Here is a 23,677-nt window from a genome sequence, read left to right on the forward strand (position 1 = left end):
ATAAAAACTGGTGACCTATTTACATACAAAAAGCAAATAAAAACATTCCATCTATACGCTATTAAAGGATGTTTATTTTTAACAAAAATGCAAGACAAAAAAAAAAAGAGGGGGAATGTCAACAGCAACAGAGTGCTTGGGATCCATGTAATTATCAAGAACAAACTTTAGAATTTAATGCATTTTTTTTTTACCTACCTGACATATTTTCCCTTTTTCTACGCTGGAGCAACACTGCTCTTTCCTTATCTAAGCTCCTTTCAAAAATAGGAGAAAAAAAAAAAACTATAAGTGAGTATTAAGATTTTGATGGAACATCAAAGGTTTTTTTAAATGAATGGTATATGTGTATTAAATGTAATAAACAATTAAAATAAAAATGGCTGTGTCTACTCACCATTCTAATTAATTCATTTTTGCTGTTTGAATACATTTACTTTCATTTTGGCAAATACTGTGTGAACTGAACTGAAATTTTTAACCTGTAGCTCACCACTCTGGGAATTTTATACTAGGTAGAAAGCATAAATTTCAAAGCAAAGAGCTTAGCAATGCAGTGACATCTAATTCTTCATTACTTTAGTATTCCAGCTTCATACATCTTTATGTAGACTAAATTTTAGACACTCAACCTCCTAAAAGCAGGGGTGTTAAACTTGATTTCATTGAGGGCCGCATCAGGGTTCTGTTTGATCTTGGGGAAACTGGGGTGGGCATGGCCAGGGTGGCTAGCTCGATGTCACTCATGTCAGGGGCGCCTGTGATGGAACGAGCGCTCTGCCACCAAAACCCGCCTCCTGAGCTCCATTTTTGGCTGGGATGGTCTCCTGCAAATCTCAGCCACAAAAAAAATGGAGCTTCTGAGCCCCCCCCCCCCCCAAAGCTCTGTTTTTGATGGCAAAGTCACCATGGGCCAGTCCGTTATTTTCAGGGCAACCTCGTGGGGCTTGAATTTTGACACCCCTGCCCTAAAGCAAGATGTGTATTCTGACAATATTCAAACCTAGAAACTACCTAGGCTTTTTGTAACAGTGCCTATATTTCACTATGGGTATTTTTAAAAAAATTCTGGCCAATATTGTATGAACAGAACCAAAGGAAATGTATTCAGTAAGTCAAGGTTACAGAAGCCACATCCTGGCATTGTTCTGTTAAGGGCTGACTATCCCATTCTTCCGCCATTTCTTGATAAGATGCTCAAACTAGTTTTATCCTATCTTATTCCTTCAAAGATTGACCGGCCATTGGAAAGTGAGGACTACACAAACCTCCTTCACATCCCCCCATCCCAGTACATAGAGGTGGATTATTTCTCAGATAAAATAACAATTGTGTTAACTATGAGTAACTGTGATCCAGAGAACAACAATAACAAAATATTATTTTGTTAATGAACAAAATAATGCTTCATCTTACAATGCTTGAGACTAAACTTTCAGATAGATTAAAAGATTTGAGAGATTTATTCTGCATCATTTTTACCCATAAACAGAAGTTAGCTATGTGCATAAATTAATATTTTTCCCATGTACTGGAGCAAATGATGATTATTTATTCCAATAATAAAGCAAAGGTAAATGATAAAGGTAAGTTTCAAAGATAATATCAAATTGTCTTTAATTCAAGTATCATTATGAAAAAGGACTATTTCGGATACCCTTTTTATTGAATGAAGAGTGCCACCTTTTAAAGTACATTGTACTCTTCAATATTTATTTATTTATTGGATTTGTATGCCGCCCCTCTCCGTAGACTCGGGGCGGCTAACAACAGTGGTAAAAACAACATTATTATTATTTATTAGATTTGTATGCCACCCCTCTCCGCAACAATCCAATACTTGAATATAATATTCAACTGTGTTAATATAATGGAGAGGGGAGGTTTGGCTTCATCTATTCTTTATGTTTATGTTTATTTAGATTTGTATGCCGCCCCTCTCCGCAGACTCCGGGCGGAGGGAATGGGGATTTTATTCATTCATTCATTCATTCATTTTCATTCATTCATTCATTGGATTTATATGCCATTTTGTCCATGTTTCAAATCATATGCCAGCACAAATAACATATTTTCAGTTATGTACCACTCACCTAGGCTGGCAACGCTCACAAAGGTATGTGTCAGGAATATGCTGCCTATCAATCCCCATGCAATCAATGTGCTGCCAAACACTTAAAATAAAGGAGAGAACACAGTGTTATTTTCATATTTTAGGTAGATTATTCACGTTTCCTTATAATCAAAGAAAATTAATTTCCCTAGCATTTGCTATCAGTTGAAATGATAATATGCAAAATGTAGGGAGTGTTCCATTATTGCTATCTGAAATAGTCTCCTCTCTAAACAACGTAGCCAATGCTACATTACTCTCTTCTGAGTGTTTGGATATCCTGCACACGGCTTGTTTGGTTTGGGTAATTCCTCTAAAGCCACAAAGCCTTGAAAAAAGCATTAGCTGATAAAACAGCAGCCACAAATTTCAACCCTCTGCCTTATTCCTCTTTGCCTGGGTACTTTTACTATTGTTTATAAATAATTTGTTATGAAGAAGGTAGTAATGTTTCTGTATTGTGCTTTTATTTTCGGACAGAATACCAAATCTGAGTTTATAGTCTGCATGTGTATTGTAGTGAATTTGGCTGTGCTCTCAGCTGTGGATAGTCAAATGTAAAATTTATGGCTTTCTTAATATGTTTAATGCACAGGCAGGTTGGCAAAAACAACATTATTATTATTATTTATTGGATTTGTATGCCGCCCCTCTCCGTAGACTCGGGGCGGCTAACAACAGCAATTAAAAACATTATGCAAATCCAATACTAAAAACAACTAAAATACCCTTATTATAAAACTAAACATCCATATAACAAACATACCATGCATAAATTATAAAAGGCTTAGGGGGAAAGAATGCCTCAATTCCCCCATGCCTGACGATAGAGGTGGGTTTTAAGGAGCTTATGAAAGGCAAGGAGGGTGGGGGCAATTCTAATCTCTGGGGGGGAGTATGGCAACATAGGTACATCATGAAGGTTTGTTTGGAAGAAGCATTAAGACAACTGCCAGAAAAGTATATTTTTGCTCTTTGTCATGGGCTGTTATTAATGTGAATACATGGCTACAGCTTCTTTTTAGACTTATTCTACGGCTATTTGTAGAAGCAGGTCAAACTGCAAAAGCCATTCTTAGCCACGGCTTCCTTTGTTTGCTCTGGTAATTTTTAAAATGTTTGCTTTGTTTTTTCTGTTGGCTAATTCTTCTGCAGGTGGGATAGAAGATAGCACTCAGCATGGTCTTCTAGGACAAAAGATAACAGCAATGAGCTTGTTTCAAGTTCGCATTGCTTGGACAGAATGTTCTGACGGGATCATTTTATTACAAGCTAGGTACAAACGTTTTTTCTTTCTTTCATGCACTTGCCTATTCTTCGTTGGTTTTAACAATATGATCATTCAGAAAGCTACTTTCTCACTGAAGAGATAAAGTGTGCACAGATACTTTTCTGGATAGCAGTTTCTCCAATAAAACCCACGTTTGCCACCTGAAAGTTTCACTAATGTGAGTTTTTTCAAAAAATAAAAAGTTAAAAAGAAACTTGCTGCTAATAATATAGACGCTATATCGCCATCAGGATTTCCCATTAACAGTGCTCTGAGATTTTAATTCAATTCCGACCATGTCTGCAAGTTATACATCACCTTCAGGATTACACAAGTGACACCAATAACCAAGATTCTACAAAACAGAGTTGTGTTCATTAGCAATAGCGCAATACACCGCTTCACAATGCTTTACAGCTCTCTCTAAGCAGAGTCGGCATATTGCCCCCAACAATCTGGGTCCTCATTTTACCAACCATGGAATGCTGACTCAAACTTGGGCCAGTTAGGATCGGACAGGATCGAACTATTGGCATTGGGTGGAGTATGGCAGCAATACTGCATTGTAACCATTGAGCTGCCAGGATTCCTATCTAGTGCCTCCTGCTCACTCTATTATTGAGCTAACAATAAGTTCTGCACTATGATCCTCAGCATGATCCCACCTGCAGAGTGTCTCTGTTGACCTGATGGCCTCATTCATCCATCCTGTGAGCAAAATGGTGGCCAACTCAATGACAAAATGGTGGTGACTTCTATTATTGTCACGTCTGCCTACATACTTTGTTAAAGGAGGGAAATCTCCCTGAGCAACCAGTAGTAATAATATTGGGTATGAACATTTCTAAACTATTTTACCTGCATTTGTCACAACAGATCATATAGCCATCATCATGAGTGAATCCACAAATGCACCGAGTTATATCAGTGCCGTAGCTTCCATCCTCAGAGGTGCTGATAGTAGTAGCACTGGATGTCTCATCAAAATTTGGAGCAGTGTATATGCCAACTTCATTCTTGCTTATAAGAACTGAAGGAGGAGGCGATGCTGGGGGTGTTGGAGGAGGACGAGCGCCATAATTATGGTCCTGAAAAATTAGTTACATAAAATAATTCATCTTTTCGTAAAACATTTTTTTTAAAAAAAATCATGCACAGCATTAACCTGGCCATTTCAACATTTCTCCCACCACTCAATCTCACTCAGGATCATGTAAACAAATATATGTTTAAAACCTCTGAAGCAAATTAATTTCTTTTTAAAAGTGCATATTGCTTTATCCATTCTGACACTACTGATAGAGGTTTTATAATATTGATTTTAAAATATTGATTTATTATCCATCCTGAAGAAACAAAATCTGATTATCATAATATTTACACCACGGGAAATAGTTAGGCATCACAAAGCATGCCGCTGGGTAAGACTAAATACAAATTAGGGTTGTCCAATAATTATACAACATAGATACTTATTGAGGCCGAATGTTAAAGTATCAAAGAAAACACACCTTATTTCTTAGTATAAAAACCAATTTCATTTAAGCAGAAGATAAGTCCTTCAATGCAGGATTAAAATTTCCATCTCTTCTACATAGTTATAATAATTGGTTTTAGGGGAGTATTTACTTAAAGAAGGAAAAAAAAGGCCTACTTTATCAATTCATCACTACAAGCAACCATGTTATAAGATGCTACCTTAAAGCCAATACAGATATGATCAGATGATTGTGTAACGATAAAGCAGCCAAGAAAATAGTGCCAAATTCTATATGAGCAGAAGACATATTTTTGTTTGTTTGTTTATTATTTATTTATTTATTTATTTATTGGATTTGTATGCTGCCCCTCTCCGCAGACTCGGGGTGGCTAATAGCAGTAATGCATGATTAAAATGGACTTGAATGGTAAGTCCATTCAAGTACAGTAATACCTCATGATACGAACTTAATTGGTGCAAGGAGGAGGTTCGTAAGACGAAAGGTTCGTAAGACGAAACATTGTTTCCCATAGGAAACAATGTAAAGTCAATTAATCCGTGCAACCAAACCCCCCCCGCAAAAAAACGGCTTTCGACGACTGCTGGGAAGCCACGCGGCTGTTTTAAAAGGTGACAGCCAGCCTGGGGGGCTTCCCAGCACCCCCCCGAACCCGGGTTCGGGGTTCGGGGGGGTGCTGGGAAGCCCCCCAGGCCGGCTGCGACCTTTTAAAACAGCCACGCCGCTTCCCAGCTGTCTCCTGAAGCCGAACGCCAAAGCCGAACTTCCGCGTTCGGCTTCAGGAGACAGCTGGGAAGCGGCGCGGCTGTTTTAAAAGGGGGCTTCCCAGCAACCTCCCGAACCAAACCCGGGGTTCAGAAAAATTTTGCCTCTTCTTACGAACTTTGTTCGAGTTACGAACCGGCGTTCGGGAGGCTTCTGGGAAGCCCCGCCGCCCGGCTGTCACCTTTTAAAACAGCCGCGCGGCTTCCCAGCAGTCTCCGAACGCCGGTTCGTAACTCGAAAAAAGTTCGTAAGAAGAGGCAAAATTTTTCTGAACCCTGGGTTCGTATCACGAGTTGTTCGTAAGACGAGGGGTTCGTATCTTGAGGTACCACTGTACTCTAATTTGCTGGTTCCTTTACATGCAACTGGAACCTTCGCTGTAGGAAAGCTTTGCTGTGTTTTAAAGGAAAATGCAACTTGTGCAGATTGTTTAAGGGCATAACAATCAAAGGAAGTGTAATGTCAAATAAGGCAGAACTGGCTTTTTTCTACTGGCCAGAGCTCCTGCTTTAACTCTATAGGACTAGTTTATAAAATCAGGCTAGCCAAAGGCATAACTACCGTTAATTTTAGCTTCAAGTTTATTTATGTCCAATTCTATTACAGTGTTCCCTCACTTTTCGTGGGGGATGCGTTCCGAGACTGCCCGCGAAAGTCGAATTTCCACGAAGTAGAGATGCGGAAGTAAATACACTATTTTTGGCTATGAACAGTATCACAAGCCTTCCCTTAACACTTTAAACCCCTAAATTGCAATTTTCCATTCCCTTAGCAACCATTCAGATTATTACTCACCATGTTTATTTATTAAAGTTTATTTTAAAAAATATTTATTAAAGGCAGATGAAAGTTTGGCGATGACATATGACGTCATCGGGTGGGAAAAACCGTGGTATAGGGGGAAAACCCGCAAAGTATTTTTTAATTAATATTTTTGAAAAACCGTGGTAGAGTTTCCGCGAAGTTCGAACCCGTGAAAATCGAGGGAACACTGTATTTAAGAAAATTTAGTAGTATTAAAAGCAATGCCATTTAAGAAAGAACAATGACAGAAGTAATAGAAGAATTTGAGACAAAAATTGTAGATGTCAGTGAGACATTTTCATTATCAAGCCAAACTAACTAGCCAAAACACAATTAAATGTCTGAAAACTTAAAAAGAAAAAAGAACATACCGCATAAGGCAAACCAATGTAACTGTGTGAATGATGAGAGCTGTTATTATATAGTTGGTGTGGATAACTGTTTGACTTCTCAACTACCACAGGGCTAGCTTCTACAGATTCAGGTCTGAAAAGAAAGAAAGATGGATAAACATTACAATTTCACATTCAATGGCTCCTGCATGTGTTTCTCTCTCGTTTATTAATGCTGCATATCTAACCTGTGTAAATGTATACAATACAATGCAGAGAAACATCCTGAAGAGACTGGGGGAAAAAATGCTGCTTATGTCACTCATGCCAAACTGCCACTGAAGCACATATACTAGCAAGTGAGCACTGTATGAATTTTAATAACGCAGCCAATGTTGTACAACACAACACAGCTGTACAAAAAATGACTGCAAGGCAACGAGTACATTAGCATCAATAATCCTTATTGTTTCTGTGATCACATATGAGACGTAGGAGTCATCCCATATGTTGCTCACAGTATCTGAAACCCCAGGAGTTTCCATCAGTGACACCTAGTGGTAGCGTAAGAGTAGTTCCACAACTTCTCACAGAAGTTGATTCTTACATGTTTATTATTGTAACAGAAACTCAAAAGAAAGATCTTGTAAGTGATCTTTTTGGGTGTACCAGCATCCAGAAATTCAACTTCTCCCAGTTTCTACTAGAACATATTAATTCTGGACAGCCCAAATAACCCAGGAGTAAAATATAAAATTTCTTCATGAAAAATATAATTAACAAACTTGTTTTAAAAGATGAAGTGTTACCATTTTTTTTTAAAAAAATATTCTTAAAAGTCACATTATAATTATACGGTCGCATATTTAAATTACCAAGTTTACCAAGCTGAAACATGTAAGTTTTTTTAAAAAATTGATTTATCTATTTTTATCAATGAAATATTAATCCTTCTGCATACTGACTTTGTGGAGAAAACAAATCTACTGAAATTTGGCAACAAATAGTGTATGCTAACAATGAAAACAATGTAACACAACAGGAAAACAAAGTTGCTTCAATGCTACCATACTTACTCTGAGCCTGCAGCCATTTCCAAATAAGATGGTTCTGCTGTGTCAACCCCCAACGGGACCACTATGCTCATGACGTTCGTTTCTGATAAATTCGTTTATTATGGATTTCTATGCATTGGTATCCAAAACACTGGGGCATGCCAGCCACAGTGCTCATTGCAAACATCTAAGTGCATCCACAAACTCTGTTCAACAACAACAAAAATTGAAAAGTCACGTTTTTTCCCCAGAATGAATCTAACATTAAAAAAATGAAAGCATTGATTCATGGTATAATTATATTCAAGCAAAATCTTACTGAATTCAATGATACATTTTTGACTGGGTTTAGTATTGCAGTCAGATGTATAATACAAGTACATTTAATTTTCTTAATTAAGTTATATGCCCCACCCATCTCAGTATTGAAGCGCTTCTGGCCAGTTTTTCTAACATTTGTTAACGTTATGTCAAAATAAACTTATTTATTTCGATTAGTAATTCTGTATAGCTGCAGAATGCTCAGACACCAGAATTTGTAAATTACCAGCTATCGTTTGCATTATTCTGCTCTATTTATATTTATCCCAATAGACAGAACTGGAGATTTCTCCGCAAATAAATGTGGCCTATTTGAAAATCTGATAATTTATCATGACGATTCATCAAGGCCTGCCTACATTAGCCCTCTGCAATTAATTCCTCTGCTTGCCACATAGCTGCCAGAAGAAGTCAGCTCCTCATGCACCTTTTGCCCTCCAAGCATCAGGATTGACAGTCCGACAAACTCTGGCTCCCATTGCAGCTGTTGGGATTCTAGTAAAATGTGATCTTCAACAGAACTCAGAATCCAGTAAGTAGGTTTAGGGATGCAGCCAAGAATAGTGGACAGAAAGATGCCCTGCTTTCCCCCTTTTTTGGGAAAGTCCTATAGTTCTGAGGTCTACCCCAGTCTCCCCTCACAATATCCAGCTGAGTAAATCATCTTTCTGTTAGGATGTCAAAGAGATATAATACCTACAGAAATTTCTATAAATGGGGAAAATGCTTTAGGATTTTACTCTTAAGGGTTCAACCGATGGCCATCTATCCCAAGTAATGTTCAATATGAAACTTCGCCTGCGTCATATTTTTGGATAATGTATATAGAGAGAGGTTAAAGTCTAGAGCAGTGTTTCCCAACCTTTTTTGAGCCGCGGCACATTATTCATATTTTCAAAATCCTGGGGAACATTGAAAGGGGGGGTGGGGGGTGGGCTAAAGAAAAGTTTGGACAAAAAAACCCTCTCTCTTCCTCCCTTTCGCTCTATTTCTCCCTCTTTCTCTCTTTTCCTTCCTTCCCTTCTTTCTCTCTCTCCATCCCTCTTTCTTTCTTCCTCTCTTTTTTGCTCTTTCTCTCCCTCCTTCCCTTCCTCTGTCTTTCTCTCTCTCTTGCTATCTCTTTCTTGCTTTTTTCTCTCTTTCTTGCTCTCTCTCTCTCTTTCACTGTCTCTTGCTATATGTCTCTTTCTTTGCCTCTCTTGCTATCTCTCTGCCTCTCTTGCTATGTCTCTCTTTCTCTCTTGCTATGTCTCTCTTTCTTTCTCTTTCTCTCTCTGCCTCTCTTGCTATGTCTCTTTCTTTCTCTTTCTCTCTCTGCCTCTCTTGCTATGTCTCTCTTTCTCTCTTGCTATGTCTCTCTTTCTTTCTCTCTCTCTCTCTGCCTCTCTTGCTATGTCTCTCTTTCTTTCTCTCTCTCTCTGCCTCTCTTGCTATGTCTCTCTTTCTCTGCCTCTCTTGCTGCCTCTCTTTCTCTCTCTGTCTCTTTCTCTGCCTCTCTTGCTGTCTCTCTCTCTGCCTCTCTTATATGTCTCTCTTTCTTTCTCTCTCTCTCTCTCTCTCAGCTGACTGCAAGCGGGAGCCCTGACAGCAGCTGGACGTGCTGTTGGACGCCGTATATGCCAAGCCCGCAGCGCCAGCAGTACGGCGTCCAGCAGCACGTCCAATCGCCACCGTCAGGGCTCCCACTTGCAGTCAGCTGAGAGAGAGAGAGAGAGAGAGAGAGCTCCCGCCGCCTGGAGCTCCCTCTCGCCGCCGCCATCTCCCCGCGACTGCCTGCGGCCGCTGCAGCCACCACCACCCCGCTCCCCCCGCCAGTGCCCTCCCGCCGGGCCCCAAAGGACACTTGCCGCCGACGCCAAGGCCCGGCGGGAGGGCACTGGTGGGGGGACCGGGGGGGGGGTGCGGCTGCAGCTGGGAAAGGCGCAGGGAGGGAAGCTGCCTGCCCGCCTGCCTCGGGGAGCCGCGCTTGCAGCTGCAAACCAAAAGGGCAACCCCCGCGCGCTCCCCAGCCCCGGCCCGCCTCTGCGCCCCCGCCCGGCCCGCGCTCTCTCCTGTCCTCTCCTGCCCGATGTCGTGGTTTCCGGCGCTCTCCTGCTGGGCCCCAAAGAAGGAAGGCGGGGAAAAGGCACGAGGAACGAAGCTCTCCTTCTTCTTCCTGCCTTCCTTCTTTGGGGCTCAGCAGGAGAGCGCCGGAAACCGCAGCATCGGGCAGGAGCCGGGGGACAGCTGCGAGCGGGCGCTCCAGGTCGGCACCGGCAGCGCCCCGCCCAGCTGGAGCTTCCGTAGCTCTGCGGCACAACTGGCAGTGTCTCGCGGCACACTACTGTGCCGCGGCACACCGGTTGGGAAACGCTGGTCTAGAGGTTAAAGTTACTGCCTTGCAAGCAGACTCCCGAGGTTCAAATCCAGGTAAGGGTATGGCTAGCTGATGATAGCAAAATAGCTTGAAATAGATCTACACTAATCTCCATTCCTTTTCATTATCAGCAAAAATAGGTTACACGTGTAGATTATAGTTCATATAACAATTAAACTATCTTGAATATGGCTCCTGGAAGGGCTGAGAGGCAAAAAGGAAGCTGTATGCTCTCTCTCATACTTGAGTATACCAAGATGATTGAACAGGGGGAAAAACCTATAACTCTTCCCTGGTGTAAGCTGAGAGGAGGAGACCCTGTGGTCTAGAGCAGGGTTTCCCAACCTTGGCAACTTGAAGATATCTGGACTTCAATTCCCAGAATTCCCCAGCCAGCATTTGCTGGCTGGGGAATTCTGGGAGTTGAAGTCCAAATATATTCAAATTGCCAAGGTTGGGAAACACTGGTCTAGAGGCTAAAGCTACTGCCTTACAGGCAGACTCCCCAGGTTCAAATTCCGGTAAGGGTATGGCTAGCTGATGAGAGCAAAATAGCTTGAAATAGATCTACACTAGTCTCCCTTCCTTCTCATTATCAGCAAAAATATGTTAGGCACACATGCATACAACACATACCTTTATTGCTTATGCGTTCCCATTTATTTACTTTCCTTTGAACTACATGCTATCCTTTGACAATCCTAATACTGTGAGCAAGATGGATTTATAGTTCCAGAAAAGCAAAAGTTACTTTCATCACTATTTTGGACTAGAAGATGCACTGGTGTATAAGATGCACCAAGATTTCAAAGAGGTAAGTAAGAAAAAAAAGATTTTTGTCCTCCCCAACTCCCAAAAGCACTCTGCAGGCCTCCCAAACCCTCTGTGTACCCCGTTTTTCTGCAAATGTGGACTTCAATTCCCATTTCTGAGCTAGCATGACTGGTGGAGGAATTCTGGGAATTGACGTCCACAAGTCTTGAAACTGCCAAGTTTGAAGTTTGTAAAAGGTATACATGGTTTTAAAAAGTATTCTGCTACACTGGTATTTTATTAAACAATATAATACTACACCATTTGGTTCAGAATGCTTTTTTCCTTATTTTCCTCCTCTAAAATCTAGGTGCCTCTTATAAACCGGTGCGTTTTATACACCGAAAAATACGGTAGTTTTTATCTTCCTTAACTTCTCCCTCCCCAATGAAGTATTTTTAAAATGAAGATGCCTATTCAAATAGTTACTTTATCCAGTTTTTAAAAAAGCCTTAATTAATTGAGCTGTAAAGTTTACATCCATTGTACCACTCTCCCTATTAGAAAACATTTACTAACTTAAAATATGTATGGAACAGGACATACCAAGCACACCTAATTTCTCTGAGCTACTACATTGCTTACCATCTGTTCTGACTGCCTCAGCAGGAATGAAACTGACACATCTGCCAGAAAAATGCAGAATAGAAAAAAATTGGTTTCTAAGCAGAAAACGTCTCACTGAATAGGAGATACTACTTATACAGATATGTATTTTACAACAATTATAAATTTTAAATTAATGGATTGGATTTGACTTAAGTCATGTCTAGAATAGACCCAACTGAAATCAAATGGACAAGTTGACCATTACCATTCTTCGCTATGACTAAATCTAGATCTAAGTCAGCATTTTGAATAATGGTATTTTTTAAAGTCAGCACTCCAAATTGTAAAAATAAAAATAAAAATAGTGGTTTCTATGTTCCACTCTTAGGAACATAAAACGCAAGAATATCCACTTAATTTTAGTTAATATCTTATCTGGCTGTAATGATGTAAATACTTAAGAAATACAGCATCGTATTCAGTTAAAAAATATCTTTGGATAGTAAGATTAAATTTATTTAATGTATCAAACATAATAGCTTATAAAGCCTTCCACACCCCAATTATACCTGCTCCCTTTTAACATTTTTATAAGGAGTCAACATTAGCTGTGGTTCCAACTACTACTTAAAAGAGGATCTAATAGGCAAACAGCTAACTCCAAGATCATAGCACTAATGTGTAAAATATTCTTTCAAAACTTAGCTGAAAAACCAAAAATATCTTGTTAGCCAGAAGATCAAAGGAGTTTTATATGTGTGCTCATCATCTTGAGTCTTTTTAAAAAAATGCCAAATCTAGCAGCATATCAAGAGAACTTATTAAGAACAGTCAGTTCTGCTGCTTAAAATTTATTAACTACCGTAATTTATTTTTTTTTAATACAGCCCAGAATAGAATTGCTGGCCCTCTGTCTGCAACTGGAAAAAATTCAAACTATTTTCCAATTGGTTAAGACATAAAAAAAACTCGGGGTGTTCAGTTAAGTAGTTAAACGAATATAACTACACTACATTCAGAATGTTTCTTTATGGCATTCTCACTAGATACCTCTTTGAAGTCTGATGTTGTTCCATTCATTACTACTGTCTGGATGAAGTTGTTCAACCAACTGTTGTAACCCATCTTTATTACCTGAAAGCAATAGGTATCTTATAACCATGTTGTTAATATCAATGTTCTAAAAGATTAAAAATTGCCCATATAACTTCTATTTTAAACACATTGTGCTCTCATAGTCAACTCAAATATTTCAAACAAGGAAATAATTCATACGAATATTTAACGCACAGCAGTGACCAAAATATAGTTTTGGTAAAAATTTGCTGATGGATCTGTACTGTAATAGTAGTTTGTAACCTACAGCCAAGGTAGCAGACACAGCCCTCTTTGTTTCAAACAAAAGAGGATTTTCCCATAGGAAAGAAAGGCATTCAAGTGAGGAAAGATAGGTAGCAGTTTAGAACATTGAGCTGCAGTCCTCTTTGGGCAAGATTCATCTATATATTTCCACTGTTGGTACAAACCAAAACAGAGAATATTAAATAACAATACCCTGAGTATCTTCCACGCCACTGCACAAAACTTTGCAGCACGTATGTTAGAAAATTACTGGCAGAAAAACATGTTAAATTGATTAAGGGAGTCCAGGTGTGTGACCTAGGTGCCTTAGCCATGAAAGCCAAGCGAGGTGACCTGGGGCAAGTCAGGCTCTCTCAGCCCAACTCACCTCACAGGGTTGTTGGGAAATTAGGAGAGTGCGGTGTTTGCTGCCTTAATCTATCTGTAAAAATAATAAAGGTGGGGTATAAATATGCCAAAAAGAATATAGCAATTAATCAGGTTGATTACAAATGTGTATTTCCACATATCAATGTGGAGTACCCTTTATAATTTATTCCTTAAAAAACTGGTAATTTGTACTATTAAAGCAGCTCAGGACTTCAAAAGCTACTAATCTACTATATATAACAAACAAACAAACAAACAAATAAATAAATAAATAAATAAATACTGTACAAATGTGGAGATAAAAGAGTCTCTTTAGTCAGACTCAATTCCTGGTGATGACATGAACGCATTCTAGTTTTCTTGACAAGGCTATCAAAGTTTGCCATTGCATTTTTCAGGTTGGCCTATAGCCCTTGTGTCAATAGAACCCGACTACTAACTATATTTACCCTTGCTTGGTTTTGTTTTTTAAATGATTGGCTAATATCACCTAGATACTGCCAACTGCTGTGATAAGACCCAATTTTTTAAAAAAGCCTAAAACCCCAAAAGTCAGCAACCCAAAGTCAGACTATGTAGGATAATAGGCTTACTTGGATAATTTGAGGCCAGTGGCCACCTCTCAATCCAATATAACACACAGGGTTGCTAAAAGCATAAACTGAGGGGAGACTTTCATATGCATTGCTATGAGCCTGGCAGAATGTAAAAACATAAATAAAAGTAGAAAGATCAATCAGTGACAATTTAAACGAACGCTAAGTTACATACTGTTACCATTCCTGATGTTATATTGTAATACTGCTTAAGACAATCTGATCCTAACATCTGCAAAGCAAAATAGACACAACTAATTATGACTAAGATCACAAATTTGATTTACTGATCTGCTTTTATAAGTACAACACATGTTACTTATTTCTCTCTCCTTCGCTCTCCCTCCCTCCTTCTTCCCTCTCTGCCATTCACTCTCTCCTTCTCACTGCAGTACCAGATAACTTATAATTTATGTACAAAGAATTCTAAATATTTCCAGCTGGGAATTTTGTATCTGACATGCCCCCAACAATAGAAAATGTTATTAGAAAATAAAAAAACTAATCATGGTGCTTTTAATTTCAGCTTTTTCTTATTTATGTTTGCTTCTCCTTTCACTTTCTAATATCATCCTCCCCTCCCCCTACATATATGCTAAACTTCGGTACCCGGAAGCAGACAGGTGGCTTAGCATAGTAGTAGTCTATGAACAAAGAGCTGTTTTGATTGAAGATCTAGGCCAGAATCAGCAGCTTTCAAAGGTCAGAAAGGACTCAACTGCTCATGTCATCTCATTCTTACTAGACTGAAAGCTGCAGAACAGTTTAGCAGTGTGCAGCAGTGGCAGCACTGTAACAAATAGAACAGGTCAGCAATTTACTAAGCTTATAAGCTGCTGTGGTAAATATCCGTAGATCGACTGGGATATAAGCTGGCTGGCTCTCTTCAATCAACTTTCTCCAACCTATCTTTATGGGTATCTTGGTTCACATCTACAACCTTGTTCTCTTGGCAATCCTATCGGTACAGTGTGTTGACTCTCACACTGTTTACATCCTTTTCAATCCAGGATGAAGGAACCAAGGCTTTCTGAATTGTATATCCTATAGATAAGAGACAAAATGCCAGAAACAGTTATCCAAAGAACTTGTCTCCTAGTCCTTATGATGAATCAGACAATCTTCAGCATTTAAATGTTTATTTTCACAGATGTATTTCAAAATTCAGCACAGAATTTTGATTCCCCCCCCCCCCCATAGTCATAATAACCCATAACATTACAAAGTAATTACAGGAAAGATAATGGTAGTACCATTCCAAAATGAACTAGTATTTATAATATCTTTCCTCATTTTTCAGACAAACTGATCTGAATTAGTCAATTTAATACTCCTGACACCGCAGTCACCCAAAATATGTATAAATGGCAAAACAATTTTGGAATTATAGAAGAATGCATACAGTATTGTAATATGGCAATTCAAAACGCTATGTATAGAAATCAAATACTGAAAATATTTTCCATCTCTATTAAATAAACGGTAAGAGGAAAACATAAAAGTGTTGTTGGGTTTCCAACATTACAAATGTAATGAGGAAAAGTTTGTCATGATCTACCTTTTTGAAATACATTGTATTGTTGGTGTTTTGTTGTTTGACACAAATAAAAATACTGCAGGATTATTATTTTTTAAATAGAAGATATGCATATCAATGATTGTCAAAAAAACCCGCCCCCTTTGAGGATCTTGATTCCAAGATACTGCATGAACAACATGCAGTTTTCTAAGCAACATTTTTGAATAAAAGTTTGGCACTTTTTTTGCTTAAGGTTAAGAGAGTAACTGCCCCAAAGTTATGCAGTTGGTTCCCGTGCCTAAGGCAGGATAAGAATTCAGGTTTCCCTGCTATTAAACATCTTAACTAGACCAAACTGGCTCTCTTAAATATAATAAATGACAGGACAGTTGTGTTCCAGTGTGAAATAAGCATAATTTTAGCGCTACAATTATTTCGTTTCATAACAGTGGCTATATAACACATGCTATCATTAGTGCAGATCCCAAAGTTTACTCTTAGAATGGAAGCCAAAATGGTTTATATCACAGTATCAAGGAGAAAGGAAACTAGTCCAAACTACATTTTTGAGACTAAGCTTTGATTAATTGACGGATCACTCCTGTTGAAGTTGTCAATTATTTAACAATTCACATGAAAAAATTCATTTCATTTCAATTAATGAGAACAGGAATTTCTATCTCCAATTCTACATGCAAAATCTAGTTTTCTTTAATGTAGTATTTCAAAATAGTAACCGTTTCACAAGTAAATTCTCTGATGCTTTGAACATATAAAAAGTATCACAGTAGAAAATCTGCAAATGAGATTAATTTTAAAATCAATTAAATCAGAATGCATAATAGTGATTAATTTCAAAGATACTGGGACTCACAACTAATTGAAGTTGACACCCCACTGAAAAGATAGCTACTGAGAAGTTAACTACTGAAAACTGCTAGTATACATAGCACAATAAACTATGTTTTCTATTACATAATTCATATACAGAGCAAAAATTTATTGTGCATTAACTATACTAGAAATTATGCAGAAATTTTATTGTGATGTTTGCTTGGTCGATATTTAGAGAACTCCAACATGGAGATGTTTTCTCTACACTGGAAAAAGCCAAACATTTTGTCATGTTCCATTATATGACCAGAGGTTCCTATTATTAACAGAACACAATATAGCATCTGAAACATCACTATTCTGTATTTTTTTCTTAACTTGAACTACAAAAAATCATTTTGGTATAGCTTAAATTTATTCTGGTATTAAGAATAGACAAATTTCAATCTTGAAGATCAACATTTTTTTTAAAAAAAATCTGTATTCTTACAGGACTGAAAAACAACTGGCATTAATCCAAAACAGGAGACTTCTGAGTATTTTCACTACCAGAATTAAGATCAGAGTAATGGTTACACATTATAAATCCACTTTCCTACAAAATAATTTCAGTAACTTATTTGGGGAAGGGGTGAGACATTATGTTGTTATTATTGTCAAACAATAGGGAATTGGAAACCCTTGCCAATCCACTCTAATTTACCTAGAGAACTACCAATACATCCCAAGGCATTTTGTATCCTATAATTAGTATCAAAAAACCGTCTAATGTAATCTATTACCTTCCAATTAGTGTATTAGAAACCATGCTACTGATTTAAACTTATTCATTCTTGTATTTCCTAATTCTTTGGCTCAATACTCCAGTTCTACAATTTAAAGTAGACTCAACCACTTAAATATTTTGGGCCTTGCCACATACTTAAATGTAATTTGGGGTACTAAAATATGTCACAAATCAAATAATATATGCAGTTTTTAGTCTAGCAGGAATAAAGCTATAGTTCCGTTATACCAAAATGCAAGTTTTTAGTGAGATCTGGCTCGTATTCTTATGTTTTCATTTCCAAAGTTTGAAAAAAAAATTAAATATTTTGTGATGGACTATTATTACAATTTTACAGTCTTATACCTGGAAATAAGCTTTACTGAACATTACAGGACTTGGTTTTGAATAGACTCTGGAAATTAGAACTATTCCTGAATATCCATATATGGAAATAATATGCACCAATGTAATAATGTATTAAATCTCATTATGTCCTGTATTGTGTCAAAAATACAACAAGATCCAAAGAATCAATCATATTTCAGAATGACTGTTATTATTCAAGAGTTTTATTTTCTTAATTTCTGCCATATACATAAGAGCCAAATAATTTCAGAAATTATTTAATAGCCTCATTGTTTATCTTCACACATTAGGAAAAGCACTATTATCATTTATTTTGTTTTCTTCTTGAAAAATGATGTTATTAGTCACCATCATAATAGTCAAGATCTGCCTACAGAGCATCTCCACTAAGAACAGAGATGATTGCCATGTAATCAGTTAAATAGAAGAGCAAGAACGGTATTTTTGAAGGCAGTATTTGGAATTTACTGGAGCCAACTGAAACTATAGCAAAATTGTCATTTAGATTGCAATTCTATTTATTTTAAAGCAATTTCCAGGAAATTCAAGATGCTTATTCCTTATTAAACATACACAGGTTCTTACTTGTTTACAATTCTATGAACAGATAATATCCTGTAGAAGAAAGTGTCTAATTTCAAACTAAGGATGCTGGATTAATAATTTTTCATAAATTATTTGGGCAGTTTAAAGCCTATTACTAGGGAATGCAACATTGTCAGAAGAGAGCAATGTGGAACAAAGGGTTTAAGATGGTTTCATTTCTAAAACTGAAGTGACAGATGGGTTTCTGTATAATCTAGAATTCTACTCATAGGATTCATAAGCAAATTAAACAGAAATCATAGAGTTGCTGTCAGAAACCAATGAGAACAAACCAGAAAGTCACTATAAATTTTGTTTTGCAATCACATTTAAACCAAATATTAGCAATAAAATTAAGCCAATCAATCTTTGGGCATGAATAAAATTCACTAATTACAAAATGATGATATAGGTACCACTTTTATCAAGAAACTGTCACAATTGTTAAATGTTTCTTGGGCATCATGTTCCAAAATTATGTATGTTGCAAAAGTTGCAAAAATATACAATGAAAATATGATTTTTTTTCTTCTGACAAAATTAGCATTTATGGACAATACATGCTATAGGCCCTTCAATATACTGAAACAATACATGACTAGCTTTCTAAATACCATTTTCTGTCATATGCCTAAAGAAAGAAAACATTAATGTAAAGTAGTATTAGCATTATATTGGTAAATATTAGCATCATTAGCTACTGCAGAAATTGTTTTCCTAAAGAAATATTTGTATTTCGCTAGGAATAGCACAATAAATAAATAAAATGAACTCAAAGTTCCCTACACTTTTCTTCAAAGGTTCTTAAAAAAAATTAAGAAAAATATTTTTGATGGGGATTATGGAGGAGAGAAGCTTAGCAGCTTCCTAATTGTTTGTCTTTTGCATAAATCATTATTCATTGGTCAACGTTAATTAACATCTTAAGTATAATTGTCACACAAAAAGTGAATTTCTGATAGAGAGGAAGAAAAACTGTACAAGCATTAAATGTAGATAAATCCAAAAAGGAGAGAAGCACAAGTTTAAATCAATGTAATTTCTCGGAGGGAGGGAGTCAGGGAACTCTGGAATATTTTGTCCTGTAGCAAGATACTATTAATAGATATTTTTTTAAAAAAATATCTTTTTGACGGCCCCATCCTCATTTCAACAGGAATACCGTTTTTAAAATAATCGGCTCTCCCCCTCAAGCCTTATTTTGCAGCGTTATGGCGAGACGGGTCCCAGACGAATCTAGGGAAAGGAACTTGTCCACCATTTTAAAAAATAAAAAGTGGAAAGATTAATATGGCAATGCATCTGAACTCACCACACACACACACACACACACACACACACACACACACACACAGGAGAAAAAAAAAACCGCAAGCAGCTTCAAGGGAGCCGTCTTTTCCCCTCCCGGAGGAAGATTGCTGAGGTTCCTTCCCCACAAAATTGCCAATAAAATTAATCAAGCGGAACACCAGCAGCGGTAGCCTTTCCCACCGTAGTAAAGAAATAAATAACAAAAAGCGCGACCCTTAGAGGGGTGGTGGTGGTGATGTTGTTGTTATTATTATCCTGTCCACGGTCTGAGGAGAGTCCCTCCCCCCCTTTAAAAAACAACCACCCTTTAAAAATTGTTTTTATTAAATCCAGGCCCAACGAAGAAGCGGCAGCAGCCCTTATATAAAACGTTGCTGCAGACAAAAAAAAAAACCACAACACAACGCATTGCATGGGGTGTGGAGGACCCGAGCTGATTAGATTACCACAACATCAGCCTTGGGGCCGCCATTTTTAGAATCTCTTAAAAGGACAAAAGAGGGGGGCGGGGGGGTTGGGAGAGAAAAAAACCCGTACAGTTATGGACGCCGCTTTTATTTATATGTATTTATTTATTCGTCGTGATGGTGATGATGGTGATTTCTTTATTTTACCCCTCCCCCGAGTCTCTTGAGGAGAAGCGCGCCTTCCGACCCTTCTCCCACCCACCCCTCACCCGCTCTTTGGCGGGCCCCGCTTTATGATATCCGTTCGGATTTCGGTTAGGGGTTTTTTTGTGTGTGTCTTCCGCCCCCACTCCCGTTAAGGGGGGGGGGCGTTCCGCTCTTACGACGGGCAGCAACCGAAACAAAACTGAGGCGAAGTGGCAGCCGGGCGTTTGCTTTGGAGACATCTCCCCCCCACACACACACACACGCCTCGTCCCGCCGGGCAAAGGACTCTTGAGGAAACGGGGACTTCGGGCGACCGTTTGTTTCTCTCCCGCCCGCCGCTCCCTCCGGTTCTGCACCAGGAGCGACCGTCTCCCCTCAGCTCGTCCCCGGGCCAAGAGACTTCTCGTCGTCCCCTTTATATATATATATATAATATAATATGAGGATATATAAGGGGACGATATATATATATATCTTATATATCTTTCTCTCCTTCTCCTCAGCGCCCTTCCTTCAGAAAGGGAAGAGCGGTCCTTCTTCGCCCGCGCCCGCCCGCCCTTCCTGAGGCGGCTATAAATAATAATAATTTAAAAATGCCCCCGTCCGCTTCCCCCCCCCCCACCTTCTTTAACGTAGCGGGCACGGCTCTCTCGCCTTCCCCAGCCAAGTCCCGGGAACTATTTGGCCCGGAGCCGAGGAGCAGGATTAGTTTAGGCCCTTTTGCCAACCACCGGAGAGAGAGAGAGAGAGAGAGAGAGAAAAAGAGGCTGCCTAGGTTTGACGGGCGAAGAGAAACAGCCGCCCTTCTTTCCCTCACAAAAGTCGGCATTCGGGGCTTCCTTTTACGAGCCTGTCAGAAAGGCCATTTTCGGGGAAGGGGGGGGGAGTGTTTCCCCTGCGGGCTTCCACCACCCCCGTCAGCTTTTTCCCCTCCCCAAAAGATGAAGAAGGCCGACGGGATAAACTGCCGTGAAGGACAAAATCCCCGCCGCTTATATATATTATATATATACTGTATACACACAATAAAACGCCCCATGTTCACAAGCAAGACGGGAGCTACGGCTTGCTGGAAAGGTGACACCCTCCCCCTTCACACACATACACAGACACACAAGCGTTACGAGGAGGCGGCAAAAGACATAATAATAATAATAATAATAATAATAATAATAATAATAATAATAATAATAATAATATGATGATGATGATGATGATGATGATAAAATATTGAGAAAGGGTCCCCACAGACGGACGCGCCCCCCACCCCAGGAGGGCGGCGATGCTCGGCCGCCGCCGCTTGCTGCCCTTCTTCGGGGAAAAGAAGAGACGCTCCCTCTGCCTCTCTCTCCCCCCAACCTCCGGGCATGACAACCGCACCATAACAAATAGCGGCGCTCCCCCATCTCCCCCACCCACGGGCTCACCTGGAATGATCACCGGCCAGGCAGCGGCACCCCGATCCGAGCCCCTGGCTTGGCCCCGCCACCACAATGCAACCGTCCCGCTTTGCGGAGGTCCCGCGGGTAAGAGAGAGAGCGAGCGAGGGCGAGCAGGACGGAGGCTGCGGGGAGAGGAGGTGGAGGAGCAGGAGGGTGGAAGGCAGCTACCCCCGCTTCAACCGAGCTGGCTTGGCTTTGGCTGCAACCGGGCCCCGCTGAGAACCGCGTCCGGACCTCTGGACCACCCCCCTCTCGGTTGCCCCCACCCGTGCCGCAGCTCCTGCTGCTGCTTGCTCCGCTTGCTCCCGTGTCTCCCCTCCTCGCAGCCGCCTACGCTCCTTCCGATGTCACTGCCTCCCCCCTCTCTCTCTCTTGCTCGCTCACTCTCTCTCTCTCTGGGAAAATGGCGTCGCCTCCCCCCCCCCTTCTCATTGCCGCACGGGTTCGCCCACCCCGCCTGGCAGGGGCAGGGTTATCAGGGCGAAGCCAAACAGCCGCCATTTTCCTTGTGGGCTTTTTTTTTTTTTTTTTGCAATTGGCATTGGGGGGGCTGCCCTTGAAAGGCGCCGGGCCGTGTCAGATGGGTCCGTGTGGTGGAGATGGAAATAGGGGGGAGCGGGCGGACGGGTGCGTGTGAGGAGGATGAGGATGATGAGAGGAACGCGGGCTTCCTCTCCCCTCTCACTCTGAAAGAGGCAGAAGCTGAGGAGGCCGCCTGAGGGGAGAGAAAATGGAGGAGGGGGGAAGGAAGAAGAGGGAGGAGTGGGCACTATTGTGTGCGAAGAGGGTTTGAAAAAGAGCCGCTTTGTTTGGTTGCGTCGGTGGTTGACAGTGGAGGGGGGGGAGAAACGGGACGACGGCGCGATCTTTAGCTGCCCTCAGCTGACGGGAGATGCGGAGCCTGAACGGCTTGACAAGAGTACGCGCCGATTCCCGACTCTGCGGAGCGGCTCTTCTTCCCTAAAATCAGGGGCCGCCGCTCGCTCCTGCAACGCCTCTGAAGGAGCAGGACTTTCCGCTTCCTCAGAGGCGCCGGGCCCGAGGAAGGCGCGCCGAGCTTCTCTTCGAGGGGTTGCCGAGGGCGAGAGACAGAAAGGAGCGTTTTGGGGGGTATGTTATGTGGGATTTCACCTCAGCGCCCTGGCAACCCCTCAGAAAAAGTGCCTCGGTCTTTGCGGCTGCGGAGCTCGGGAGGGGAGGCGGGCTGGGGTTTCATCCGACGCCCACCAGGGGCTGAGTGAGCCTCCTTTTTTCAGTGCGCAAACTCGGGGCACCAGATAAAAGCCGGGCTGGCGGCTCCGGCGCCGCTTTGATGGAGCCGGGAGAACCGAGGGGAGGAAGGGGAAGGCTAGAGTAGCTCGCTTCCCCGCAGCGGAGCGGCAGGAGGAGGAGGAAGCGGCGGGAGAGGCTTTGCTGGCTGCCCGGCCGGGACTCACAGGCGGCGGCTGTAATAGGGCGCTGGGTACGCAGAGGGAGGTGACGGAAGGGCGGGCGGTTAAGTGTCTTGTGAGCGTATATATGGATGTTTTTTAGCCCCCGTCGTTTGGTCCCGCTGGCTATTTTTTTGTTTATTTGTTTTGTCTGACGGGGAGGGTGTCTTAGCACGAAATGGCGTCGGCTGACGAGCATCTTGTGTGTCGGGGGGGGCGCATGTGTGGCATTTTTAACTTCTCTCCCTCCTTGCCCTTCCCGCCTCCTTTTTTTTTTTCTGCCGGACCTTTTTTCTCCGCAGCGAACCGCGGCGAACCACCCTCAGCCGAAGGGGGCGGGGCCCAAAGGAGGTAGTTCGGTAGAGCGGGAACCAATGGGCTGTGAGGACGCCTGGCAGAGGCGCGTCCCGATTGGCAGGCGCTGACATCATCCTGCAGCAGGGGCAAGACGCCTCCGCTCGGGTAGGGCTGAGGGGAAGAACGGTCGGGGGGGCAGGAGGTTTGGCTGCTGGCGCAAAAAGGAAGAGGAAAAAACGGGCGCCATGACAGCAGGGAGGGGAAGCGGAGCGGCGCCCAGGGAAGCAGCGGCCGCGTTGGGGCGGG

The 23,677-nt window shown here is 40.9% G+C and overlaps 1 protein-coding gene across 9 annotated transcripts in view; it reads right to left on the reverse strand.

The window, feature by feature from the left end:
- KMT2E (lysine methyltransferase 2E (inactive)) overlaps positions 1–22,048 on the reverse strand; it is a 67,695-nt gene extending 45,647 nt beyond the window's left edge. For 2 of the 9 annotated variants that reach the window (XM_070755181.1, XM_070755176.1), the window contains exons 1-9: positions 21,630–21,966; positions 14,202–15,248; positions 12,928–13,011; positions 11,914–11,954; positions 7,860–8,044; positions 6,823–6,937; positions 4,242–4,471; positions 2,094–2,174; positions 199–257 (exon numbers count right to left, since the gene is read on the reverse strand). In XM_070755181.1, the coding sequence (XP_070611282.1) occupies positions 199–257; positions 2,094–2,174; positions 4,242–4,471; positions 6,823–6,937; positions 7,860–7,930 (556 nt within the window). In that variant the 5' untranslated portion in view covers positions 7,931–8,044; positions 11,914–11,954; positions 12,928–13,011; positions 14,202–15,248; positions 21,630–21,966. Of the gene's footprint in view, positions 1–198; positions 258–2,093; positions 2,175–4,241; positions 4,472–6,822; positions 6,938–7,859; positions 8,045–11,913; positions 11,955–12,927; positions 13,012–14,201; positions 15,249–21,629 lie in introns of those variants that run through there. The other 7 variants (XM_070755177.1, XM_070755179.1, XM_070755178.1 and 4 more) reach the window with 7 other exon arrangements.
- Between the last annotated feature and the right edge of the window lie 1,629 nt (positions 22,049–23,677).

The sequence above is a fragment of the Erythrolamprus reginae genome, chromosome 6 (assembly GCF_031021105.1).
Source record: "Erythrolamprus reginae isolate rEryReg1 chromosome 6, rEryReg1.hap1, whole genome shotgun sequence".
Lineage (NCBI taxonomy): Eukaryota > Metazoa > Chordata > Lepidosauria > Squamata > Dipsadidae > Erythrolamprus > Erythrolamprus reginae.